This window comes from Ananas comosus, linkage group 3 (genome assembly GCF_001540865.1).
Source record: "Ananas comosus cultivar F153 linkage group 3, ASM154086v1, whole genome shotgun sequence".
Lineage (NCBI taxonomy): Eukaryota > Viridiplantae > Streptophyta > Magnoliopsida > Poales > Bromeliaceae > Ananas > Ananas comosus.
The window spans coordinates 11,136,013-11,159,613 of NC_033623.1; the positions used below are offsets into that span (position 1 = coordinate 11,136,013).

The 23,601-nt window shown below is 33.9% G+C and overlaps 2 protein-coding genes across 6 annotated transcripts; both read right to left on the reverse strand.

The window, feature by feature from the left end:
- LOC109707112 (probable aspartyl protease At4g16563) lies at positions 1,518-3,776 on the reverse strand. The gene is given in 5 exon segments (XM_020228203.1): positions 1,518-2,345; positions 2,348-2,641; positions 2,644-2,697; positions 2,700-2,803; positions 2,805-3,776. Coding segments are annotated over 5 exon segments (1,476 nt in total). The 5' UTR covers positions 3,365-3,776; the 3' UTR covers positions 1,518-1,881.
- LOC109707096 (bifunctional adenosine 5'-phosphosulfate phosphorylase/adenylylsulfatase HINT4) lies at positions 11,120-14,749 on the reverse strand. Of its 5 annotated transcripts, XR_002215406.1 has the most exons (8): positions 14,501-14,749; positions 14,370-14,416; positions 13,146-13,222; positions 12,972-13,038; positions 12,348-12,425; positions 12,119-12,253; positions 11,973-12,039; positions 11,120-11,421 (listed from the first exon to the last, which is right to left on the reverse strand). XR_002215406.1 is itself a non-coding variant. In XM_020228181.1 (7 exons), exons 1-6 carry the CDS (start codon positions 14,636-14,638, stop codon positions 12,151-12,153), a joined length of 510 nt encoding a protein of 169 aa, XP_020083770.1. In that variant the 5' UTR covers positions 14,639-14,748; the 3' UTR covers positions 11,120-11,421; positions 12,119-12,150. The 5 variants fall into 5 exon arrangements, 3 of the variants coding, with proteins under 3 accessions (XP_020083770.1, XP_020083768.1, XP_020083767.1); XR_002215405.1 differs by having other exon boundaries at positions 11,973-12,253; positions 14,501-14,748; XM_020228181.1 differs by lacking the exon at positions 11,973-12,039 and having other exon boundaries at positions 14,501-14,748.

Here is a 23,601-nt window from a genome sequence, read left to right on the forward strand (position 1 = left end):
TATATATATTATATATAGAGAGAATGAGAGATTCCGGGCGAGAGAGAGAGCAACGGGAGAGAGAGAGGAGATAATTGCCCTATATACCCTATACATTTAAAATAATCATTTACCTATTTTTTTTTCTTTCTAAATACCCTGAATAAAGTTCAATACTGTTTATGCCCAATACCCGCAAGTTATTCCTATTAAGGTATGGGTTAACATGTGATTTAAATATTATCCCAAGTTAAAAAATTAATGCAATTTTACCTTACTAAGGGAATTAAGATGTTTGTGACGGATAGAGAAATATATTGGAAAAGAACCAAAAATCAAAATAATTTTTGTTTTGCCTGATTTTAAGGGCAAGATAAGAAAGTCCAAGTCATGTTGAACAGCGCGGCCCCCTATATTTTGGAAGTGCAAATAGTAATTTTACAGAATAATAGAGTTAATTAACAGATTTTACTATAGGGTTATAAGAAATAGTTTGCACGTAGAAGATATTTTTAAAATAGCTTCTAAGAGGCGGCTCGTAATCGGCCATCTCTCTCGTTGTGTGTGTGTGTGTGTATATATATATATATATATATATATATATATATATATATATATATATATATATATATATATTTGATGTTATATTTAAATTTGTATTTTAAAATTTAGATTTAATATAATATATTTTGAAATATTGAAAAAAGAAATACATGTTTCAGGTTCAAATTTTCAAGTTCGGGTTCGGGTTTGAATTTCGAATTTTTGGTCGGGTTCGGGTTTAGATATAAATTTTTAAAATTCGTCGGATTCGAGTTCGGGTTCGGGTTCGGGTTCGGATCTAGGGTTTGGAGTGGGGTTCGGATTCGGATCTCAGGTTTGGAGTCGGGTTCGGGTTCGGATTTTTGAAAATCTGCCCCGAATCCGATCTATTGACATCTCTAAGAGAGAGAGAGAGAGACCAACAGTGCCATTTTCATGAGAAAATAATGCGTGTGCAATTGTTACCGAATTGCCCGTGCATGCATTATTCTACATAAAACAGTGTCCTTGTTCAGTGCGGTTTTAATTTGAAATTTTGAAATTACGGGCAGTTCACGACGAACCACAGTTGTACCATATTCACATTCCCAAAGTACATCCACCGAACACAGCCAACCTACAAAATCCTCCACCATGTAAAACGCCCTTTACTCTTTTGTTTGGGGGTAAATATCAATTCGTATTTATTTATTATGATTCTGCGGTTCATAGTTCAAATTTATACTTAACTTGGTCTACAATTTTATTTTTATTTCACCTTCAGTATCTATGATTAACCATAACTAAACATACTAGTAAAGTGATATTTTTAAGAAAACTAGAAATAGTACAATATCATGTTTTATCATCTTGCAATTTAAAATTTATCACTTTATGATTTGCCAAAAAATAACACTTCACAAATTCTTTTTACACTCAAATTTAAAAACACATTTTTACGAAAAAAATCAAATTAAAATTATAAAATAATTCAATGCAATATTTTAAATCACATGATGATAAACTAAAATATATTCTGAACCACAAGAAGCAAATTGTAATTTACACTTCTTTTTGTTTTATTTTATTTTTCACCCATTCCTTCTTCTTTTTTTTTTTTTAAAAAAAAAAACTTTATCTACAGTACACACACTTGAGCAAGAGAGATCTTTCCAGAGCCTTCCAAAATCACGTGCCGCATCACCACACCACCACACTTACGTACACTCCACTCCCCGAACCACCTGCGTTGCTAGTGCTACTACAGGGACTGCTAAAACCACAACTCCAGCCCCCCTCCGCACGTGCGCGCGGCGACTCCCGAGTCAACCCCGCGCGCACGAGGCCCCCGCAGGGTGAATTAACGGATTTACCCCTACGCTACCCACGGGAGAGCGAGTCCCAGAGAGCGGTGCACCGCCGCCGCGCGAACCCGACCCGGCCCTGCTCCAAGTCGTAGACCACCTCGAACCCCTGCTGCTGGAAATTCCCCAGCGTGCCCGCGGGCCCACCGTAATCATCATCCGATCCATCTCCGCCGTTCATCACCATCAAGCACCCGACCCGACCACCCCCCTCTTCCGCGCTCTCGCTCTCGCTCTCGAAACCCATGAAGTAGTTCCGCCGCGGCAGCGCCACGCTGGCGTTGCCCTTGAAGTGGAGGACCAGGCCGGGCTAGGAGGGTCGTTCCGTGTCTGGGTAGTGGTAGCACGGCCGAGCCGGTTCGGGACTCGGTCCGGGCGAGCGGGCGAACCGGCGGCGGACATTTGGCGCGGAACTCGGCGGTGAGGAGGGATGGGGTCTCGTCGGGAGCATGGTGAAGGTGGTGCCCGAGTCGACCACCATCCGCCGTTCCCGGCCCGGTCCACGGCGGCGAGTTCGGGCGGGTTCGGATCCGGACGGGGCCCAGGGAGATGACTCGAGGGCGACGGAGTAGAAGTAGGGTGCTTAGGGTTCGGAGGAGCGGGTGTAGACGAAGGGATTAGGTGAGGGTCGCGGCGAGGATGAGGGGGCTGGGAGGAGAGGCGATCGGGGCGGAAGGAGGTGGCGACGAGGCAGTAGGAGAAGCGGGAGGAGAGGGAGGGGAGAGGGGGGCGAGCGGGCGGGGAGGGAGAGGGGCCGCGGCCGAAGCCGGCGACGCGAGGGGCTCGGCGAGGGCGGAGTGGGCGCAGGCGAAGGTGAAGTTGGGGAGGAGAGGCCGCCGAGGGAGAGGGGGCCGCGGCGGAGGAGGGCGAGGAGGCTGCCGTCGCCGTAGGCGTAGTAGAGGCGGGGGCAGGGCGGGGCGGAAGGACGTTCGATGTCTCGAGGGGCAGCCGGCGGCGGCGCGCAGAGGTCGGAGCGGGAGGGCGGAGTGGGCGGGAGCAGCCCCCGACGAGCAGGCAGGGTTGAGGGCAGCCAGCGGCGGGCGGGGAGGGGGAGGGTTGGGGCTCGGGGCCGGCTTCCCCTCGCAGAGGATGCAGGCGAAGGGCGCGCAGGGGAACCACACCAGGTCGCTCCCCGTGTCCAGGAACAGCGACACGGTCGTCGGCCCCACCGACAGCGACAGCGTGTAGTCGCTCCCGGGGGAGAGCGGGACCGACACCTGCCCGCCGCCGCGCCGGACGGGGTGGCGCCGCCGCCGCCGCAGGGGGCCGCCGTGGCGCGCGGCGGAGCGGAGCGAGGATGCCTTGAGGAGCTGGTGTACGGAGTGACCTGCGGAGGAGTCGGAGTGGGACTGGGAGTGGCGGAGGGGGAGGAGGAGGAGTTGGTCGGATTCGGAGTCGACGACGACGACGAAGAGAGCGGAGATTAGCAGCAGCAGCAGCAGCAGCAGCAGCAGGAGAAGGGACGAGAAGCGCGGTGGGTATTGGAAATGGATCGCCATTTTTGAGGGAGATAGAGAGAAAGAGAGGGTTTAAGAAGGGGTTTTAAGGGGAATTGGGGATAGAGATGAGGAGGAAGCTTCTGGGTTTTGGAATGAGGGGGCGATGGATTTGTAGTTGAGGAGGACCTTCAGGTGGAGAAGAGTGGAGAGGAGGGGCCGTGGTTTATAATAATAATTATAATAGTTATTATAATTAGCGTTCATTCATTTATTGAGTAATGCGTGGGCTTCAATCCAATTCAATTCAATTCAATTCAATTCAAAGCCGCGATCGATTTTATGCATGTAGGATTTTCTGAGTAATTAAATAAATAGCTGTAAACAGCTGTTGCACTGCATCTTTAATAAGTGCCTCAATGCACGTCAAAACCACACGAATACGAACAAGGCTCGTAACTCTCACAAGTCCATTTTCGTTTCTTTAATTCAATTATCAATTTATTTTTTATATTATTTATTATAAGATGATTCTGGAATTATATTGTATCTAAAGAATAAACCAAAAGACATGTAGGATTATTAATGGCCGTAGCAGCAGCCTTATATGTGTTATGAGTGTTGACCGGCATGTATCTACTGCAAGCCACCTTATTACGTACTCTCTTGTACAGAGGAAGAGATGAACATCCATAAATGAAAGAGGAATTAAGTGTTACATTTGAATCATGGTCGTTGAAGGATCCCTTTTCACTTTGAGTGCACTTATTGCTGTAGTTTTCCATCAACATTAGATGGACTCAAATCACATGTGATGTGACGAGCAAAGTTCGACGAAATATGAAACATCTCTTTCAAAGTAGTGAAAATAAACTCCCATACCGACCGTTCCCAGAGCAAATGACAAAGGATTTAATGATTGGTACCGGAGACTTAAGTTCGAATCATAGTTGATTCACATTTTCAGCTAAATTTATTTTTAAAATAAAATAAACGAAGCGGGTAGCGTGTTATCTATCTCTCAAAAAAAAAAGAAAAAAAAAAAAGAAAATAAACCCACATGGGAGATTCAATGTTTTTACTAAATTAAATTAGGACTTGGTTTACGGTCCCAACAATTTTATTGTATCCTACAATATTTCGAGAACCAAAATCTATTTGGTCTAGTAAAAGATTAGTCGTCCACTAACGCGTACTACATTAGCTGAAAGTGTTTCTTCTTAAGTAAACTCTCTATTATTTAAAATAATTTCACTTTTCTCTACAACGGGACCAAATAGACTCTAATCATTTTTAGGTGTACGCCGTGCTTTGTTTTCTTATGCATGAAGCTTATCCACAATGATCAATTTAAACCACATCCTCTTTTTAATTAATGGAGCTTAGTAAACTAATCCATAGCTGCAGGACCCAACTAGTATCTTTTAAATAGATTGCTAGTCACGTCACACAATAATCATCACAAGAACCAAATGAGACTACCATTGAACAAACTATAATCATCTCTTCTTCTACAGGGACCATTGCTTTTGTTTATTACTTTGTACTACCCCCCCTTTTTTTCTTTTTCTTTTTTTTGGCTGGTGGTAAGAGCAAGTGCAACACGCTTCCTATCAGTGTCACCACTTTTTTCCTTCTTCGTTTTATTAAAAACAAGTCGAATCTCTTCTTTGCTGTGGTGGGTTCACAGTGCGTAAATAGAAGGTTAAAAAAATATGTAATTTAAAAAAAAATGAGGACTTAAAATTATTAGCAAATCAATGGTAAAGAGCCCTCAATTATTAGGAGACATGCAACTTAACTATATATAGTATAGTTGGTTGGTATTTTAAATAACTGAGTAATAAGTTCGGAATTTAATTTTTGCTAAATAATTTAGCTCTCTATACTTAGAAAAAATAAGTATGTAACTAATTTGGAGGGGTTTTGGGACCATTCCTTTTGTTTACTACTCTGTCCAATCATTTTTTGGTTCTGTTTTTTGAGTAAGAGCAATTGCCGGAAATTAACTTCGGCTAATTTAGCCCTCTCCTTCGTGCAAAAATAAATATCTAGCTATTGTGGCACAGCCTTTGAATTGATTTCTAAGAAAAATTTATCACCAGAAAAGTTTAAGGGTTTTGCTGCGGCGAAAAACTAAGATAAGTTTCTGAACTGTAAAAATAAAATCTCAAATTAGAGACTAGTTTGTTTGCTGTAACAAGCAATAATTAATTGGATAATTTTAGGCTTAGTTTGGTATTGAAGTCTATTTAACACTATTAGATAAAATGGAGTTGAGGAAAAAGTATATAGGAATATGTTTCTGCGTTCTCCGATGGGACCGCAGAAAATATATCATAACCGACTCATCGCAATATGCGGAACGCAATATTATGTACGGAAACAAACAAATATGGTATTTTTCCAATGTGTTTTTCCACCCACGTAACGCAATCTCCCCGCAATCCCAAACGAAACCTTAGTAACTAGGAATGACAATAAAAAGTTCTTTAATTGCACATCTATATGAATCTAAATATTACTTATGCAGGTTTATTTTTCATTAGCCTTTAAGTTCTCTTAGATTCTGTTTGGATGTTATAATAAGTTATCCGATAATAACTTATTCAGTATGAAAAGGCAGGAGTTTGATTTTTGCTCCTTAAAGTCCTGCTTAGTTGTATGAATATCCTGTTAAAAATATCTTTTTGATTTATTCAAACAGCTTATAATATTTTCATATAGGAATGTGATCAAATATTTATTATGAATTAGCATATTTGCCCCTTTAAATTATTTATTGCAGATTAAAAAATATTATTTTGTATGCGAAGTATACTATGTAACCAAATTATGAATATCATAACCTTTTAAAAAGCAAAATCAAACTCTTTACTTTCAACTCCACATAAATTTTTTTATATTGAATAAGTTATCCTTATTCAGTATTTATTTGCACGAATATCTTATTAAGAATATCTCTTTGATTTACTCAAGCAGCTTATAGCATTTCCTTATAAGAATATAATCAAATATTTGTTATGAAATAGCATATTTTATAGGAAAATAATTACTTTGTATGCGAAATATGCTATCTAATCAAATCAATGATATCACAACCTTTTAAAAACAAAATAAAATTCTTTAATTTCAATCACACATCTAGATTTTTATACCGAATAAGTTATCCTTTGAATCCTGCTTTAATATTTTAATCTACAAAATTTCTGATTTACTGTAGGGTTATAAATGACTTGATAAAATTTGATAACAAATATTTAATGTTAAACAACCAGGCAAGTATATATAAGGTCCACTGGATGTTGAAAAAAGAGTAGTAATAACTCAAACTACAATATATTTTCAATATATGCCTTGAGGACTAGTTCTTGTGAACTAGCTATGCTGAGTACACTTGATAGTGCTATTCATCAATTGAGTTTCATAATTACATTATTTATTAAAGTAGGTACCTTTTGCATGCATATATGCTGCTGCAAACAAACAAGACTCTCGCTGACTCACTAAAAAAATTTAATGATTGATATTTAAGAATTCAAATTTAAAATTTAATTATTTAAATTTTTTAACTAATTTTTTTATAAAATAAACAAAGCAGATAATATGACTTTTTTTTTTTTTTTAAGAAGGATCGATATTAACTCTTCTGTTCTACAATGGGAATTACAACTTCAAGTAACACTCTTGAGTTCCTCAAATCACAACGGACCAAACAAACAGAATCTACGAGCATATGTTAAGCTTGCGGCACATATTTTCTGCTGTGAGAAGCAGTAATAAGATGTTATCAAAAACATTTTTTTTGTAGCATGTGAAAGGTTGAAATAAATTTTTTTAATACAAAAAAATAAATTTCTAATTTCAAATGTTGATTTAACTTTTGTTGAAAAGCTGCTATTGTCTGTGAATTGTGTTGCTGAAAATTACTCGTACAAAAGTTTTGAACTAAGGATGCAAACAGAGCGAATCTGGAGAGGGTTCCCACCTCACGTCTTGTTTTCTTGGTAGGTCGGACAGATTTGGGCGATTTAATTTTTATTCTATTGATTGCTTTCATTAACCATTGCATTAAGAGCGGGTTGGAATAGTAGCAGACTCCTCTAGTAGATTGGGGCGAATCAAAGGAACAAAGGTGATTCCGCCTTCCACTCCATTTCTTTAGCAGATCGGAACAGATTCAGAATAAATTAATTTTTTCTTATTTTCGAACCCTTACTTTCCAGTTCACTGAGATCGAATTATTCGGAGCCCACTAATCCGAATCCATTTGTATCCCTGCTGCAAACTCAACCTGAAGAAGCCCTAAATAAGAAAGAACTACCAAGCAAATGATTTGTGCTCCACTACATCATAATACACGGTTGTTGCTGATATATACTTTACTTACAATTAAAATTTTGTAATATTTTGCAAACTTATAATGCGATGATATTTTAGTAAAAAAATATTTGCTATTTAATATCTTTATGCTCCACTACATCATAACAAAAAAAATAATTTTTTATAGAAACAAATTTATAAGGACAAAATAATTATTTTACGCATCGACTGTTAAAAAACTAACAATAAATCAAACAACAGAAACATATACGAACAAATCATAACTTTTGAAGAAACATATTTACAAATCAGAAAATTTTCGAAGAGATAAATTTGTTAACCTAGGCTTTGTGTGAACATATTTGCTATTTGATATCTTTGTAGTAATCTGCATAAAATTAACCCTAAATAATAATAACTTAAATATCTTTTAGTAATAAAAATATAAAAAATAATGGAAATAAAATTATAATCGTTTGCCGAGCAATGGCATCATCGGAAGGGAAAATTCTAGAATGTAACGGGTATATTGGTGATGTGGCATAATATACCAATCAAATGTCTTTTTTTAAGGTTATATATTCCATCATGAATGTAAATAAATATTTTTATTTTATTTTTATTAAAAAATATATATAATTAATTTGTTATTGATGACGTGATGTAAGTATAATAGTGTAGAATTCATCTGTTGGAAGGGGTGGATGATGCCAAGCTGTCTGGACTTCGAATCCTCCTCCCTCGAACGGGAGACGTGTGGCTGACTGCCGCTGCTGCCGCATGAGGTAGAAACTCGAAAGACGTTTTTGCATTGCCGACTGGACAACAAGGACAAGGCGCCCGATCCGTACCCACGACAGCTGGCGGATTTATCAAACTCCCCGACATCATCTACAACACCTAGTAGACACTGATTTTTCATAGAACACCTTTTTAAAAAGGGATAACTTCAAAAAAAAACCCCGTATTTTTCAACTTTCTCACTTTAGTACTCTGTGATTTAAGTTGTATCAATTTGCCCCCATGTGGTTTCGTTTTTCTTTTTTTTTATCAAATTTTTTTTTTCTCAAATCAGTAACAAAATTAAAATTAAAAGGTACTAAAATAAATATTCGGTAAATCTAAATGGATATCTGATATTTTTTTGCATATAATTTAACGAAATATTAAGAAAAAAGCTATAAAAAAAATAAAAACAAAACCACAAGGGGGGAAATTGATACACTTTAAACCACAGGGTACTAAAGTGAGAAAGTCGGAAACCACAGGGAGGGTTTTTGAAGTTTTCCCTTTTAAAAATGCTTCTTTTTAGGATGTATATTTTAAAATTAAAGATACCACTCATATATTCATAAATAAATATAAATTAATTATTGTAATTTATCATTTATTGATGCCCGTGACATTGTGATTCTCGCATCTTAATTTAGTATAATCTTTTGGTTAAAACTTCTTAAATTATTGTAATTAGGTTTCATAAGTTAATTTAGCTTTATTTTATTTTATTTTATTTTTCTATCTCCATTCTCAGAGCATTCACAGGAGAGAATCAAATAAATAAAATAAAACGACAATTCTCTTTGTCGTTATTTGTGTGTTCCGGCTCGAGTGAAACCTGGTCCATCCCATTTCTCTTTTATGTGTGGGGACCGGACCATATTAATATGAAAAATTCAGTTTTTGTAATTTCAAATAAAGCCTAATACAAATGGAGTCGCAGAATACAACGGCCGAGGGGCCAGAAAAGGTTTAACTTTTGGTTCAAATCTCAATATAACTTAGAAAATGTATAAACATATAAAATTTATCTTAACTATCACTCTTGAAAATTGCATCGTATATATTACTATACATCCAAAATACTTATCTGTGTTATTTGCCAAAATATTACTTAAAATATGTTAGTAAGAGAATAACTTGTTTTAAATTTTGCAATTTATTTTCCTAACAGAATCAGAAGTTTGCTATTAGTGCTTTTCCTTTCAAACTTTAAAATTGTTATTATTATTATTATTATTTTGTGCTTCTACTGCAACAGGGTCTTTTAAATTTTTTTGATTATCAAACGCACGATATATATAAATAGCTAAAATGGAAAATAAAAGTAGGCCCAAACATTCCGACAAAATGGTCACTGCTTTTTCTCTTGGGAGTAAAATAATACAAAAGCATTTATCCACATATTAAGCTAATCTACAATTGATTAATTCATTGCTTTTTGTTTTTTTTTGTTTTTTTTTTTTGGGTACTAACCCACTCATTCTATTAGATAATTATCTATCTAATTAATTTGTTGGACCTTCTCTTTTACCATGAACATAACATCTTTCACGTGTTCCATATTCCAGCAACTGAGTATGATCCCAAAATTTGGAAAAGATTCTGACGCGGAACACAATGGCCTTGCTTTTCTCGTCCTTTGTGCACAATAAAAAAAAAAAAAGGGAAAAGGGCAAAAAAAAAAAGGGGACTATTATATAGAATGGAGCACCATGCATCAGCTTTTCGATTGTATACTTATTAGGGCTATTTTGTTTATTATTATTATTATTATTATTAGTAGTAGTAGTAGTATTAGGTGACTCTGTAGGTTAGCAAATTATTGTTATATTATTTTATTTCATTGAACACCATTATTTCGTTTTGGTAGAAGCAGGATAACACCCATGCAGTAATGTGGTGTTGTTATTTAGCAGTGCATATTATATACTCTATCGAGCAAAGTGATTCTCACATAATAATGATAATAATAATAATAATGGTGATATTAATAGAAGACATGTAGGACCAAAGCAAAAGGTGATAGAGTTAAGAAATGTTGTGGTCATCATAAGCATCATTAGCATGTTTTGAGTAACGAGGGCAAATTGCACGTTTGAGGCCGGCAACACTTTGGTCTTCAAACTCTAATTCGATGTTATTTTTGACTCCAACTTCTAAAATTATTACAATCAAATTTCACAATCCAATTTAATTAGCTAAATATTGACGCATTGTTTATATAAAAATAATATAAATTTCAATAATGGACGCATTACAAATCACGATATTACTACATTACTTCCATATTAAAGACATATAGCGAACTAAATTAGACTATAAGACTTGATTACCACAATTCTAAAAATTTGAAATAAAAATAACAATAAATTAAAATTTGAAGACCAAAGTATTAGCTACCTTTACGGTTTCAGTATCAAACGGGCAAGAAACTTCGTCCCTGTGGAGAGACACTGATTTTTTTTTTTTTTCCGTCTCCGCCCTGCTTTTCATCTCTCTAGAGGCCTTGTTGCCTCACCCATGTAGCCAAGTTCATCTCCTGAATGAATGAAGCGGGTAGCATGCCACATTTTTCTCAAAAAAAAAAAAGTATCAAACGGGCAATTTGCCGAGATAACAATTTAGAGGTTTTGCATCAATCTTTCTTTGAGATTCTCTAGTCAAGCTATTTTGACACCTGCAGTTAGCAAGGTTGCAGTGATACCCAAAATAAACTTCTATGCCCCAAAAGCAACGGATCTAATTTAAAACTTAAATAATAAGCCGTCCCAAGAATTTTTGACGAAAAGTTTATTACTGCATCTTCAAACAACTCAAATGAAACAACACTAAATTGTCCAGCTAGGCTAAACAGGCCCGACAAAACGCAAGCAAAATTTCATCATCAGTGTTCCTTGGGCAAAGATCAAATGTAGTTGAACAGAAACATAGCAGCAGCTTTCTAGGCTTACGAAATAGTTGATTGATACATTAATGGTTCTTCAAACATTGAAACAGAGGTCACCAGCATCAGTTTCCTAATTAGCCAAAAGAAAACAAACAATCTTAAATGAGTGAGAGTGAGCTATTTCACCAACTCGATCTTCAACTGAAATAATATCACCATTTATTGACTGCAGGCTTAGATATTTTCAGATATCTATGGTTAAAACAAAAAAAAAATTACAGAATGATGCGTTTTTTCAGGGTTTGATTCACCAAGAATTTGCCCCACAAGTAAAGAGGGGAAACAAATTCACAGAAACAGAAATAAACCTATAAGATTACCCTACTGAGATATTCACAACTAGGAGGACATGAACCTCCTTCAGTTAATGCTCTTGTAGTATTCTAACAAATGTCATGTTCACTCAGGCACAAAGTAAGTTCTTTTGCATGTAAAAGATTTCAAGAGAAATTATCCAAATTAATGTTTGAGAAAAAGAAACTTAAAATTATTAGACATGGGTTAATATAGACATACATTAGAAACTGGACAGAAAACCAAATTGTCCAATAAACATTTAATGCCACCAAACAATTGTTACAAATAGGATTATAACAACACACACAAGTATAGTGTACAAACCCACAATGAATGGTGTATGAAGGCTAAAATGTTACCAGTTTCACGCAGCATATGGTTGATGCTGTAACTACAAAGTGAGAGCGGATTGTGGTTTTAAATATAGTGTACAAACCCGCAATGAATGGCATATGAAGGGTAAGTTTTACCAGTTTTATGCAGCATGTGGTTGATGTTGTAACTACAAGTTGAGTACTGATTGTGGTTTTATCCGGTTCAACAACTTTTCAGCCTCTATAAAACCTCTAAACGGTCCCAAAGGCATATATTTTACTTTCCTCCAACTGCAAAGGGATAAGTATTAATATGTTTAATCATTAAGTACTGTGCTACAAGCCTAATGCAAAAGAAAACATTGTTTTACACTTTGAGATATACCTTGGAATGAATGGCAGGGCTAAACAGTGAAGATGCAGATGATTAACACTGTTAAAAGGTGGTTGATGGAAACCAAATCTGCAATGTTGCATAACTAATTCAGTGAAGTAACATTGTAGCATTCAGTAAACAATTAATCTAGAAACACTTCTGGAGAAGAGGAAGTCTACTTGGTTAGTGCCATTCATGCATTTAGACCTTCATTTTAGGGCATAGTCTCATCAAAAAGTAGTATGCTAATATAGTCCCGTGCAGTGGCACGGTGGCACACTGGCCACCAGTAAGCATAGTGTATGCAACTGGCCACCAGTAAGCATAGTGTATGCAACTGGCGATGTGGGGCCAAAAGAGTCCGACTAACAACTTAACCTTCGTGTGTGAAGCTTTGGATCAAATATCTCCAACAGCCACTTCCATTGGCCCACACTTGGAAATATTTATAACAAATCAATCGAACTCTGATGGGCACTTGTATATTACAATAGTGAACTATTTGCTGAGGAAGAAAACCAGATTAACTATTCACGGAAATAAGGACACAAATAATATTTGTGTTTCTTTAGATCATGGAAGATTAAGTGAGAATATACCAATCTAGAGTCCTAAACTACAATTTCTATGCACCTGTATTGCACAGAATCAGGCGCATCCCGCCTTAGAAGATCTTTGCCCACCCTCAACATGTGATTAACTGGAAGGAAGTAAATGTTGCAATTCAATTCAAGCCAGTAGTATCATTGCTAGAATACATCAAGAAAAATATGGCAACATACTCATAATATATAGCGAGCCGAGTACCTAACTGATAATCTTCTGCTGTTCTTTGGAGATGGTTCACAGTTGATATGTGCTCTACAGGTATGACGAGATAATGCCTGTCATTTAAAAAATCGGTAACGAAATTGTTAACAGTATAATCAGAACCAAAAGAATCTAGAAGTTTGAATTCAGACACTGTCAGTATGATTTAGAGGTCGACAACACAACAAAAACATAGATAAGTCTAAAACATTCCAATGGCAGGCAGTCGAGGTGACAAGAAGCCGGCAAAATTCCTATCGGACTATCTTTTCTTTTTCTGATAGACAGCTGGTAGATTTACCGAAAACTAATGCCACCACAAAAGTTTAGCTCCAGATGTTGCTAAAAACATATGCATTAACCACATTTTGAAGCATATTATTGCTAAAATTTTTGTGGTTCTTCACACAGAAGATAGATACATAGCTATGAAGCAAATCTAATCTTTCAATAAAAGAATGGTCTTCACAATGCTACAGGCGAAAGTAATGTCTCGACTGATCATATATAAATACTTTTTGGTAACTAAAAACAGTCATGTGTAAGATTAGCACAACAGATGTTTCAAGTCAATCATAGAAAACCACAACAATCAATTGCACAACTTTTCCCGCACTCAGAATGTTCAATTGATGCAGTGATAAAACATCAACTAAATTACGCAAGCCAGAATAGAAAATGAACATACAACAAAATCAAATTCGAGAAAATGTATAAGATCACTCACTCTGAAAGTGATGAAAATTAAAATATCAGGGAACTTGAAAAGCTAATGACAAAGGACAGAGAGGAATTATAAAATTATGGATTAGCAGATTAACAACTACAGAGGATAACCTCTTTACTCCTGCTTTAGAACTACGTTGAAAATCCTACACTCGATGTGTAAAAATGCGAAAAATTACAGTAAAATTAGGCAACTGATAACGCCGCTACGGGTTTTATGATCGAAGGGAGCAGATGCGAACACCGCATCATCAAAGTTCCCAATATCATCCTCACGCCCAGGCTCTAATGTTAATTACGGCGCAAAAAAAGTAATCAATCACAACGGTTTACACGTTAAATCTCGCAAACATAGCGAATTATGAAACAGTCCACAGAAGCAGGCATCAAATTCCCCTGTTTTCGTGCCTATCGCAACAAACATCGATATCCAATCCCAACACACCCCAAATTGATGCACTAATACCGCAGCAAACAAGGTGTTCGACGAAATACCTGAACGCGGATGGGTTGACATCGGGGAAAGCGACCACTTTCTCATCCTGAATCAACGCGCGAAAAGTAAAAAAAGATGTTAATTTTGGACCAAATTTGAGGGGGAAAAGGGGGGAGAATAGGGATTTTACAGCGTAGAGGAGGGTGGTGGAGGTGGATCCGCGCGCGATGGGGCAAAAGATGCACGAATCGACCGCTGCGCTCGCCATGCGGCGCCGCTCCGAGCGCGGGGCCTCGGATTTTGAAGCTCCGAAACAAAAATGTTTCATTTTTGTTTTCTTTTAATATTGCGATCGCGCGTGGACTTGCGTAGAGCCTCAACGAGCGAGAGGAATGGGCACGAGAGGAATGGGCACGACTACGAGACAAAAAAGTATTAGGAGTGCGCGAAATTTGTGATTTCCCTTTGGAGATGCAAATGGATTCGGTCTGGTGGCGCTCTCGTTTCGATCAGATCCAAATAAAACGACAAATGAAAGTACAAATTATAAAAAAATATATAATTTATTCTGAATTCGTCTCGATCCGTCAAGTAAATAAAGCAAAAACGAGAGACTCTTTTCTTTCTTTAATCTGTTCCGATCCGTTAAAAATTCGCTTCTGTTCCGATCCGTCTTGAATAAGTCGGCAAATGAGAGCAAAAAAAATAAAATAAAAAATAATTTTTTTCGAACCTATCCCACCTCAACAAGATATAGAACAGGAGGCGGGGAAACCCTCCCACTTCCGGATCCGTCCTGTTTGCGCCCCTAGTTCTCTGTGCCCCAGTAACATTAAAAAGTTGATTTTCAAATAGTAGTGAACTAGTTTTTGACGCGTGCGATGCACGGATAATATAATAATATAAAATAACAAAAGTTATGATAAAAAAAATATTCTAATTAATATTATATTTTTTTAACAAATAAAGAAATATACTACCAATCTTAATTATAGTACATATTAAAGTACAAAAAATAGAAAAAAAAATTATGGACCAAAGTAAATACTCAAGTAAAAAATAAAATTCAACCCTACTTTATTATCTATGAATTGATGTGCAAAACAATTCACATTTATATATTGATAAGCAAAACAAAATGATAATTAAAATTGATATGAAAAATTACAAATGATATTAATATTTAAGCAAAAACCTTTTTGTAAAAGTTCGCCCACCTCCATCACAAAAAAAAGAAATATTTAAAGCAAATATTTTATTTGAAAGAAAGTTAAAAAAAAAAAAAAGACAAAGACTACATTAAGAACTAATTTTTTAAGTAAATATTTTATTTGAAAGAAAGATTTTTTTTAAAAAGACAATGACTAATGCTTAAAATATCCAAAATGGCAATGACTAATACTTAAAATATTCAAACTATTACCAAAATACAATTAAACAAATATCCAAAATGGCTAATGCTTAAAATCCCCAATCTCCGATTTAAGCATCAAAATTATTTAGTCTTTTTTCTTTTTGATAATTATTTTCTGCTTGTTGCTTGACATCTGACACTCTCCTTGCGTAAAGTCATCTTCTGCAGTGGTAGAGTTTTTGCGCTTTAATGGAGTCAGTGTGTTCGGTGATATAATATCTCCTTCTTTATTATCGCACGTTACAGAATTGGACTCCTATAATGACAAACATATAAAATTTATATTAAAAATTAAGCATATCAAATTAAACTACTTTTAATAATATATGTTTACTATTAAAAAACATATAGATCGACCTGAATTATAGCATCATATTTAAATTTAGAATTGCCAATTACCTCAATTAAACTACTTTTTTGTTTCTTTACCGTCCTTGCAGCTTTCTTCCATTCTATAATTCCAGAAAGCTTCTCAATGACACTTGATAAATTAGAAAAATAAAATGTAAGAATCAATATAGTAGGTACACATATTAAAAATTAAATTTTAAAAATCAAATATTTAATGCATGTAACAACTCTTACCTACTAAATATTTGTCATCAGCGACATTAGCAAGTATTTTATCAAAATGGGTAAATATAAATTCATACTTTGATATTGTCAAAACATCTTCCATCTCACGTACAACCGTAGAATATTGAAAATTGATTTTGCAAAGATGTATAGTGGTCCTGTAGGAACCTGCCCCACTCCAAACTGATTGATCACATAAACTTTTCCTTCCATAAAAATGCCTTTAAATTTATTCAGAAAGTTGCATGTATCCTATCTCCCTAATTTAGAAAATAAACAAATTATGTAGTATCTTTTAGTAAAAATAAAGTAAACGTATGCTCAATTTGAAAATGAAAGTCGTATTTTATATTTTGATCAGAAAGAACTAACTCTAGACTATTCACCACCTCTTAACAATGAAATTCAGGCATAGTATACAGACAAATCATTCTAACTTTGATCTTCCATTTGTCTCCAAGAGGAGTGATGTCACGTATAGAATCATACCCAAGTGTCATACCCTGAGAACAATAAGACATCCAAGAAAAAAAATTAATACTTGCTTCGTATTTAAATAATAAAATAAAAATAATATGTTCTATTTTAAAACATCGACATCTAAGAACTAAGAAAATTACAGAAGGAGTGATAGTATGGAAGTGACATGCAATATTTATACTATTTATAAAAACGTGAGTTTTGAATTTTTTCCTGTTTCCAAAAATACCTCTATACTTTTTTACTAATATTTTTATATTACGCGTAATATCCGCACCCGCCAATTCTTTTGCAACGTAATATCCGTGAATTTCTCAAATATCTCATTAATCCACCTACCATATACATCCACCACCTACATAATATCCAGTTAACATTTCTCATACGTAATATGACCTATCATAATTTTGAATTAAATATATCATCGTATTTGAATTTAAATATTAAAATATTTCAAAATTAAATTTTAAATCAAATATGAATTTTATTACGAAAATATCTTTATCTTTTTAACTAATTTCTCATACGTAATATGAGTTATCATAATTTTGAATTAAACATATCATCGTATTTGAATTTAAATATTAGCGTAATATCCGCACCCGCCAATTCTTTCACAACGTAATATCCGTGAATTTATCAAATATCTTATTAATCCACCTACTATATACATCCACCACCTACATAATATCCAGTTAATCTTTCTCATACGTAATATGGCCTATCATAATTTTGAATTAAACATATTATCGTATTTGAATTTAAATATTAAAATGATTCAAAATTAGATTTTAAATCAAATATGAATTTTATTGCGAAAATATTTTTATCTTTTTAACTAATTTTTTCATATCCACAAATTTTGAACCATTCATCTCAAATAATCCATTAAATTTTGACGCATTTGCATTTAAATCTTAAAATAGATAAAAATTAAATTTTGAATTTTGAATTTGATTTAATTTGATTTTTAATAATATAGTAAATAGAATAGAGTTTGACAAGTGGCAAGCATATAGAAAGCCACGTGTCAGATTCTCACAAAGGGTTCATAAAGGGTTCTTCTTTAGTATATCTATACTATTTATAAAAGCGTGAGTTTTGAATTTTTTTCTTTTTCCCAAAATGCCGATCCCTATTAATATAATTCCAATTACATACTAATAATATCATTCATTCAAATTTTATAAGTATAAATCACAACCGTACAATTTTTATTTTATTTTTAAATTATTATAAAATGTATTAATTCTTAGTCATTCGATCTAATCCAATGACTGACGAATTAAGTATCTGTCACTTTTTTTACCTAAATTGCTCTTAGATAGTACGTATCAAATTTTACTTTTAATATGTGTGTCATATCTCCTAATAACCGCCGCCAATATAATATCATATTTTATCATAAATAATATTCGCATTTCTTAAATATTTTCATTCTCCCACGTAATATTCGCCACGTATATAATATCCAATCACATAATACCTTCAACATATATAATATTTAATCATATTTTTTTAAAAGTGAATATATAAAAATTATCTCAATTTTACCTACTAATATTTAAAATATGAGATATTTTTTCAATAAAATATAACATATAAATTTACAATTTAAAATTTTAAATTTGTAGTAAATATGATTCACAAATTGATATTGATTTGAGATAATTATTAAAATAATTATTGACACAGACATACCCTTTTTTAGTCGGAAAAAATATTGCATTCTATTTGCGAGAATAGAAAGAAATTTATACTTATCCAAATTTTTGTCAACCGAAAGATATTTACGCATCCCATAAAATAATATTCCATACTTATCAAAAAAACGAAAATCTCTATGCAACAAACATTGAAAATATTTTGTATCTACTATCTCTCAATTAGCTAACTAAAAAAAATTAGATTTGAAAAAAAAATAATTTAAATAAGCTTATAAAATCAACTTTAAATTTTAAATTTGGTTCATAATTTCAAATGTGAATTAATATTTTAATTCAAAATTTGAAATTAATTAAAATTTCAATATTTTGGGTGTGTAAACAGTATTTCAAATTAAAAACAATTAATTAACTTGAAAATATATCAAATTTGAAAAATAGATGGGATGATAAATAAATTAATGTCTTTAATAATTATTTATATTCAAATTATGGATTCAAAATTAATTTCAAATTTTGAGTTTTATTCATAAATTTAAATATGAATTTATTAATTTAAAATTTAGAATTATTTTAAATTTTTAAAATTTGGATACATATTAAAAAAATTAATTTTAGAAAAAAATTAAATGATAAATAGATTTATAACATTAATAATTATTTAAATTTAAAATTAAATATAAATTTAATTTAATTAAATGTTACGTGCATTGCACGTGCACTATAACTAGTAATAATAGAAGATAGGAGTTTGAATATCTACTGACTTCAGTGCCAAAATAAAAGTCTTGCGATTTTTTCAAAATTACGAATTTAACTTTTGAGATCTATAAAATATTGAAATATCTTAACTTTACATGACAACAGTGACAATTATAATAATATTCATGCCACATAAAATACGTGTTGAACTAATTCTGTTATTGTGAGATCGTAATTTTAATAACTAAGCAATAAGAACTATAATAGAGGAGATTTTCTGCGCCTCCTTATATAAGGGGCTATTTAGTTTTTCACAAAAGTGTGAAAAAAAGAGAGAAATTTCGTTAATTTTTTTTTTTCAAATTTTCCATCCGCTTGGTTCTATTTTTTTTTATCAAATTTTATAAAAAACTAGTATATTTATTTTTCCAAATAATCAGAAAGTTGGGCCGCGGCCTCACATGCGCGATTGGGGCCTTTTGCGCCATTTCCGGCCAGGGAAGCACCTAATTCGTTACACTTGTCCTGCAGTCCAATCTACTAACAGCCCATGAACAGCACTCTCTAACTCTCAACCAACCTATTGTTTAATATTGTTGCCATTTTTTTTTTTTTTTTCAAACGTTAGTTCTGTATAATTTGATGTGTTGAAAGAAAGACTATTGTTTTACTGTTATAGTTGGTTAGTTTATAATTATGAACTGCATAAAAAATTATTATGTATCGTATATAAAAAAAAGGGAATTGAATTTGTAGTTTTCTCTTTTTTTTTTTTTTTTTTTGGTGGTGATGAATCATATCTAATATAGTTGATTAAGAGCTTAATAACTACTATCTAAAATACTAAATTCGAAGCCTAGTTATTTCAACGAAGGGAGTTGATGCTTCGCAATTATTATTGTCATTACAATACATCCTACCGCGATATTGAAAGATATCATTTTTTAAAAAATAAAAAATAATAGCTTTTTTTTTCTATACTCCAAAGTTCATTGCTGCAAATTCTTTAGTTATGATTTTTTAATAGCTAATTGAGCTGCTAACATATATTATACGGTGGTTGCTGATTTACTCATGTATGAAATTTATAGTATAATATTATAAGCATACTAATATACTAACAACACATCAAGTTACGGACCGTCCTTAAAGCAAGTGGTAAAGGACTTGATAGTTGTACCCGAAATTTCAAGTTCGAATCCTAGTTGATTCGTATTTTCAGCTAAGTTTATTTTTAAATAAAATAAACAAAGCGGGTAGCGTGCTATCTATTTCAATCTCTCTCATCAGAAAAAAAAAAAAAAAAAAAAAAAAAAAAAAAAAAAAAAAAAAAAAAACCGCTGATATGAAAAACTATTATCATGACCTCGTCAATTACCAACGCAGTGAAATCTTACCAACAATTTTTGCTCCTTAATAATTTTATCTCAGTTAATGTAAAAGAATATTAGAGCCTTATATATTATTAATACATTCATAAATAGCTAATTTTAAATATTTTAGTACAGTAGTTTCACACAAACGGGTCACAGTGCTAGTGGCCTAGGCATGTGATTGCCCATCCCGAATAAAAGGATCACCTTTTTTTTATAATTTTCGTGCTTGATAAAATACTGTTTCTTGTTCAAAATTATAAAAAATAAAAAAGAAAATTGAGGGTCCGGTTCATTGGGCCAAGGTCCACGCAATAGTTTTGTTATTGGATACCCGCTCACTAACGCACGTCATTATCGCGCAAAGTTAGAGTACTATAGCTTCAGGAAGCTTCCACGAAACCGCTCCGCATCCGCTCCGTGCCGAGGAAACGGGCCCCATCCGCTTCGCACCCGAGGGGCACAAACAACAACGGTCCGATACGATCATTATGACGTGGCGCATAATGATTGGTCCGCGGGGTCGTGGATTTAAAGTTATCGCTCTCAGGCCACGTGTACGAGTACGGATATTAAAACACCCAATCATTTTGTGCCACGTTGTCGGTTCTGTGGAGCCCACTCATGCGCGAAATTACGGAAGTAGCCCTGCTTGAGCTCGAGGTGCTAGTGCTACACGTTTCACGGTTTCACTGGACCAGTTTTTTTTTTTTTTTTTTTTCACAGCAACATTGTCAACTACTTCATTTAAAAATATTAACTTAATTGCAACATTAATCGCAAAATTTAATTTTATATTTCACTTACATTGCCAACTTTATTTACTAGCCTCGTTTGGTATCATGTTTATGTTTTATCTTTTTTAAATAAAATTTTATAGATTAAAAAAGTATACAAGTGAGTGATAAGTTGGTTGTAATTTTTTCATCTAAAATATTAATTTGACAAGAACAAAAACTTGGAAATTTTTTTCTGCTTCCAATATTTTTTTTAAAACAAGTTGCTTTTTATTACTTAGCTGAATATATTTTAAAATTAACCAACTATAATAACACAAAAAAAAATTCTCCAACACATCAAATTAAATAAAATTAGTGTTTTAAAAAATAAAAAAGTCAATGCTATATATCAACCAGCATCTCAATTTCGTTAATTTAATTGACACCATTAATATGGTTATTGATCAATTGATTATCATATTTTCATTTTGTAATAAAAATTAAATAAAGTACGAAGAAGCCCTTGAAACAATTATTGAAAATATAGAGCGAGAGAAACGAGGACAAAATTTAAGATCTTTTAGGACAAAGGGAATTTAAAATTTACTATAATACAATATCATCCAAATGATGTACAGCAAATCATAAGATATATATATATATATATATATATATATATATATTTGAGAGATAAGTAGTACACTATACGTTTCGTTTATTTTATTTAAAAATAAATTAGCAATAAACTTAGCTGAAAATGTGAATCAATTAGGATTCGAACTTGAGTCTCGAGTACCAACCACCAAATTTTTTGCCACTTACTTTAGAGACGGTTGGTAATCATAAGATATTTTTAACCTTCACTAGCATATGATATATTTATGTTAAGATGCAAATATCTGGTACTCTCCCTCCACAAGGCCAATTTTGTCAATTCACCAAGCTCACCTCATAGTAGTAGCATCTTTGTGTTTACTCCAAAAGTTTACAAACTCTCTCCCTTCTACTATCATCTCTATCACATGATCTCAATTTTCACTCTCACTCCTCCCCTCAACTCTAAGGAGTGAGAGGGAAAAGAAACAACAAACAAACCCTCCTTCTCCATCTCTATAGCAAATTTTATACATATTGATGGCGGTGCACATGGTGGCGGTCGCGAAGCTGAAGCTTCTCGCGGGGGGCGGCCACAGCAACTGGAAGCTCCTCGCGGCGCTGCTCTGCCCCTTCGCGCTGAAGCTGCCCTTCTTCGCACAGTTTCCGTCGTCGTGTGCCGACATAGCGGTCTCCGTCCGCCTCTTCCTCTTCCGCCTCAACCGCATATTCTTCGACGACAGCATCCCCGCCGCGGGGCGGTGGAGAAGGGCGCTGCGGCTTCTCCACGATCGGGCGAACGCCGACGAGGGGATGCTTAGGATGGTTCAAGTCAATGAGGAGATGCTCAATGCTTTGTCCATGCTAGCTCTCTAAAGGATTGATTCATATGAATATATCATGTTCATGAGCATAATATGGTCTGAAGCTATTATAGATATATCATTTTGTGTGGTGAGAGCAAATAAATATATCTCTATATTTTGCACCAATTGCATCTATTGTATAAGGTATAGTAGTGTAAACGTAATATGATTATTATATAGAGTGTGTAGGGAAAAAAAAAGGAATAAGAAATACTTAACGATTTTGTTTTTTGAACTTTTCACACTCAAATGCACACTATTTATATCATATTTTGAGGGGATATAGAATTGTCCAATATTATTCTGAAAATTTAATAGTGTTAATTTATAATTAATAGTGTTAATATGTTAATATAAACTATTGGGCATATATATATAAATAGTCCAACTACCATCCTCCTAAGAAGATGGAGACCATTATCCTATGGAGTCGTTGTCCGTGACTAAAACTCCAAATTGATAATTAACATTGTTAAAATTGGTTTAGACTATTTAAAAAAATTTTAAACTAAATTTTATAGTTTTTAAAAATTATTATTAAATCTATCAAAGAGTCGAAAACAATGAAAGGTCAAAAACGTATAATCTTGTGAAAATAAAAATTAAACTTTTTCAATTGAAGATCAAAATCATAATTATATTATATAGATAGTAGAAACATTTTTTTATTAAAAATTTAAGCCGTTTCAGTTGCTTTGTATATATCAATAAATGAACAAACAACTCATACAGGCTGTAAAAAGTTAACTATTTTACAACTCTTTGATCACTAAATAAATAATTTTAAAAAATCATAAAATTTGATTTTCAGACGATACTTCAAATACATTATATAAATTTTAACGGACTGGTTGTTGATTCGAAATCTTTATCATAAAAAATTACTTGATAAGAGGAAGGCCC

Bases quoted from the DNA above. Each gene is read 5' to 3' on its own strand.
- LOC109707096 (XM_020228181.1), bottom strand. From the start codon at position 14,638: ATGAAACATTTTTGTTTCGGAGCTTCAAAATCCGAGGCCCCGCGCTCG. The intron at 14,417-14,500 runs GTAAAATCCCTA...GCGTTGATTCAG, and splicing joins CCACCACCCTCCTCTACGCT to GATGAGAAAGTGGTCGCTTT. The intron at 13,223-14,369 runs GTATTTCGTCGA...TTTAAATGACAG, and splicing joins GTCAACCCATCCGCGTTCAG to GCATTATCTCGTCATACCTG.